Here is a 3697-nt window from a genome sequence, read left to right as displayed (position 1 = left end):
ACTTTAATCCTGCCCCAAGATTTCCCTGTTCATTTTAAACTATATTCTAGATACCGACTGTCCCTCTAATCAGTTTCCCCTACCCCTAGAGCCTATAGTCCCATCAATACCCTTATCGATTTATCTGTATTCTTCCCAGTTCCCCTTGAACTCAGAGGCCACATCCACATCGATGCCTTCTGATAGAGTCTATCGTGACTTCACAATTTCCCCAAGCCTTTTACACCATAACAGACCTTTCACAGATTCTGGTACCCCGGGCAACAGGCACATCTCGTAACATCTCACATCGGATGATGAGTGGTAGTTGTATCCTGTTCGTGATGCCAAATGTTGTGGAGTATTAAAAATATAACACTCACACAAAAGGTCTTTTATAGAGAAAAGAGTTGTTTATTAAAACCTGATTAATCAAGAGGGATCTGGCCACATCAGTACCGTTACTGAGTGCTCTCCACACCGATCTCACAGGACAGGCGGTGCAATTACATGTTTATAGAGTCGAAATACAGAAACTAGGCGGGGAAGTGTTCCATTGGTTATTTGCCACCAGTCCCTGCCCACCTACTGCTAATACATTGGTTGATACAGGTTACAGGCAATTTCATTGGTTACAGTAATTTCTAATGATTCTATTGGTACATTCAGTTCTGACAGCTGTTGCTAGGGAACAGCCCCTGCAGGTTATGTGTACTTTCCTGGGAATGTCTTCCCAGGCTTGTTATCTTTGGCAGGGTCTGGTTACACTCTGCTTTAAAGAGGCTTTTGTCCCTCTTATCTCCTGTGTCTGGAACATCGTGGCCTTCTCTCATGATTTCTGTGAGCTGTCTACGTAAATCTTGTGGGTGTTCTTATCTCCTAAGAGAATTTCTCTGACCTTAGTTTTTCTGCCTAATTCAGCTATTCTACCATGAACGCATTTTAAACCTTACTCTCAGTCTTTCTTACATTATTTAAATTGCACCGTTTTACTTTACCCCTAATTAAGGTTTATCGCCCTTATACCACTCATACGGGAAACTAAAACTAGGGGACATAGTCTTAGAATAAGGGGCTACCCAATTAAAACTGAGACAAGGAATTTCTTCCCTGAGGGTTGTAAATCTATGGAATTCTCTGCCCAAGAGAGCTGTGGAGGCTGGTTCTTTGAATATATTTAAGACAGAGATAGACAGATAGTTGAGCGATAAGGGAGTAAAGGGTTATGGGGAGTGGGCAGGGAAGTGGAACTGAGTCCATGATCAGATCAGCCATGAGTTTATTGAATGGCGGAGCGAGCCCGAGGGACAAGTGGCCTACTCCTGCTCCTATTTCTTATGTTCTTATGTTCTAACTGAACATTTCTCCCAGTATAAGCTTGTCTGTAATGAAATGTATCTTTTAATAAGCCTCAGGCCCTTGCTCACGTCTGTTGCAGATTCCAGAGTTGATTCCGGAGATGACAGGGTTGACTTATGAAGGTAGGTTGGGCCTATGTACATTGGAGTTCAGAAGAATGGAGTCCTGAAGGACTGTTTCCCGGCTGAAATTCTGTTCTCCCTGTAAAATCCTCCCCCCAGATTGTCCTTTCTCAGCTCCAGCAGGTGATGCTAATCACTCAGGTGGGAAAGACAAAAATCTATAGCTATGTGTTGAAAGCAACACTAATTTATGTGTCTATATCCCAAATATTAAATTCCAGTCCAGTTACAGGAGTTATTAACATCAGCATTACAGGAGTTATAAATCCCAATTGTCAGAATGAACATGTTTCAGTTCAGGATGTGATTAACAGCAACAATAACAGCAGAATCCAACCCCTGCAGTCACTTGTGAACTCGCTGGTGTCTCAGCAGGTGGGATGACCGAGTGAATCCCTTCCCACATTCGGAGCAAGTGAACGGCCTCTCCCCAGTGTGAACTCGCTGGTGTATCAGCAGTTGGGATGACCGACTGAATCCCTTCCCACACTCGAAGCAGGTGAACGGCCTCTCCCCAGTGTGACTGCGCTGATGTCTCAGCAGGTCGGATGACAGAGTGAATCTTTTTCCACAGTCAGAGCAGGGGAACGGTCTCTCCACAGTGTGAACTCGCTGATGTGTCAGCAGGTTGGATAACTGAGTGAATCCCTTTCCACATTCAGAACATGTGAACGGTCTCTCCCCAGTATGAACTCGCTGGTGTATCAGCAGGTGGGATGACCGAGTGAATCCTTTCCCACATTCAGAGCAGCTGAACGGCCTCTCCCCAGTGTGAACTTGCTGGTGTCTCAGCAGGTGGTATGACAGAGTGAATCCCTTCCCACAGTCGAAGCAGGTGAACGGCCTCTCCCCAGTGTGAAGTCGCTGGTGTCTCAGCAGATGCTCTTTGCTTTTAAAACTCTTCTCACAGTCAGAACATTTAAAAGGTCTCTCCCCAGTGTGAACTTGTTGGTGTGTCAGGAGGTGCTGTTTGCTTTTAAAACTCTTCTCACAGTCAGAACATTTAAAAGGTCTCTCCTCAATATGAACTCGCTGGTGTTGCAGCAGGTAGGATGACCGAGTGAATCCCTTCCCACAGTCTGAGCAGGTGAATGGCCTCTCCCCGGTGTGAACTCGCTGGTGTCTCAGCAGGTGCTGTTTGCTTTTAAAACTCTTCTCACAGTCAGAACATTTAAAAGGTCTCTCCACAGTGTGAACTCGCTGGTGTATCAGCAGGTTGGATGATGTAGTGTATCCCATCCCACAGTCGGAACAGGTAAACGGCCTCTCCCCGGTGTGACCTCGCCGATGTAGTTCCAGCTGGGATGGGTAGTTGAATAGTTTCCCACAGTCCTCACATTTACATGGTTTCTCCCCAGTGTGACTGCGCTTGTGTCTCTCCAGTTTGGATGTTCGGCTGAAGCCTTGTTCACACACAGAGCACGTGTACTGTTTCTTCCCACTGTGAACGGTGTCTTCTGCTTCCCTAGTCAAAAGCTGATGATATTCCGGTCCCGATGTATCGAGTGACTGTCAGATCTTGAAGTGATGTTTGGTTTGAGCTTCCAGTCTACAAATCCTCCCCCTTTAACACCCTGTAAAGTGAATTTCAAACAGGAAAAAGGGAGTGTGAGAGAGAACCCACAAAAACACAAAGGCAGGTTGTGAAATTGAGCTTAATGAATCTGGTCATTTGTGGGGCCGGCACTAGAAAAAAAGTGACCATGAAAGCTGCTGGATTGTCATAAAAACACGACTGTCCTTCAGGGAAGGGAACCCACCCACCTTGACAGTCCCACATGGGAAATTGTTGGTCCCACTGGGCCCAGAAGTACTGGGGGTGAAACCCAGCAGCTTCTCCCTCCTCCAGCTCAAACTGATGCAACAAACAGACCCACACAGGAGGTGAGGGAGTGACTTCTGCATCCAGCTCCCTCCCTGATACAGAGCGACTGGGAATTGCTAGGCCTGCTGTATAAATGCAAGTTGTTGTTTTCCTGATGTGGGGGTGGCACTGCCCCCAGGCGTTGCTGGTGCCGGGACTGGCGGCTCTGACTCGGGGCCTGAGAACTGCACTCGGTGTTGCCCGGGGCCCGAGAGCCGTACTCGGTGTTGCCCGGGGGTGGGGGGGGGTGGGGGGTGGTGGGTGGCAGAATCAGCACCTTCTGGGGAGGAGAGTAACCAGTGAGTGTTGAACTGAACCCAATCAGAATCAGCCTCCTCTCTGGATCAGTGAGAGAGAGAGGGAGGGGAACCAG

The 3697-nt window shown here is 47.5% G+C and overlaps 1 protein-coding gene across 1 annotated transcript; it reads right to left on the bottom strand.

Annotated features, from left to right (window-relative positions):
• Positions 1 to 372: 372 nt before the first annotated feature.
• On the bottom strand, positions 373 to 2972 carry LOC139248305 (zinc finger protein 551-like; the record flags this gene model as incomplete). The annotated part of the gene is made up of 1 exon (XM_070872086.1): positions 373 to 2972. A coding segment is annotated over one exon (1167 nt), but the record flags the coding sequence as incomplete, so codon positions are not given.
• Positions 2973 to 3697: the final 725 nt, after the last annotated feature.

Source organism: Pristiophorus japonicus, unplaced genomic scaffold (genome assembly GCF_044704955.1).
Source record: "Pristiophorus japonicus isolate sPriJap1 unplaced genomic scaffold, sPriJap1.hap1 HAP1_SCAFFOLD_29, whole genome shotgun sequence".
Lineage (NCBI taxonomy): Eukaryota > Metazoa > Chordata > Chondrichthyes > Pristiophoridae > Pristiophorus > Pristiophorus japonicus.
This window is presented reverse-complemented; position numbering and strand designations above follow the sequence as displayed.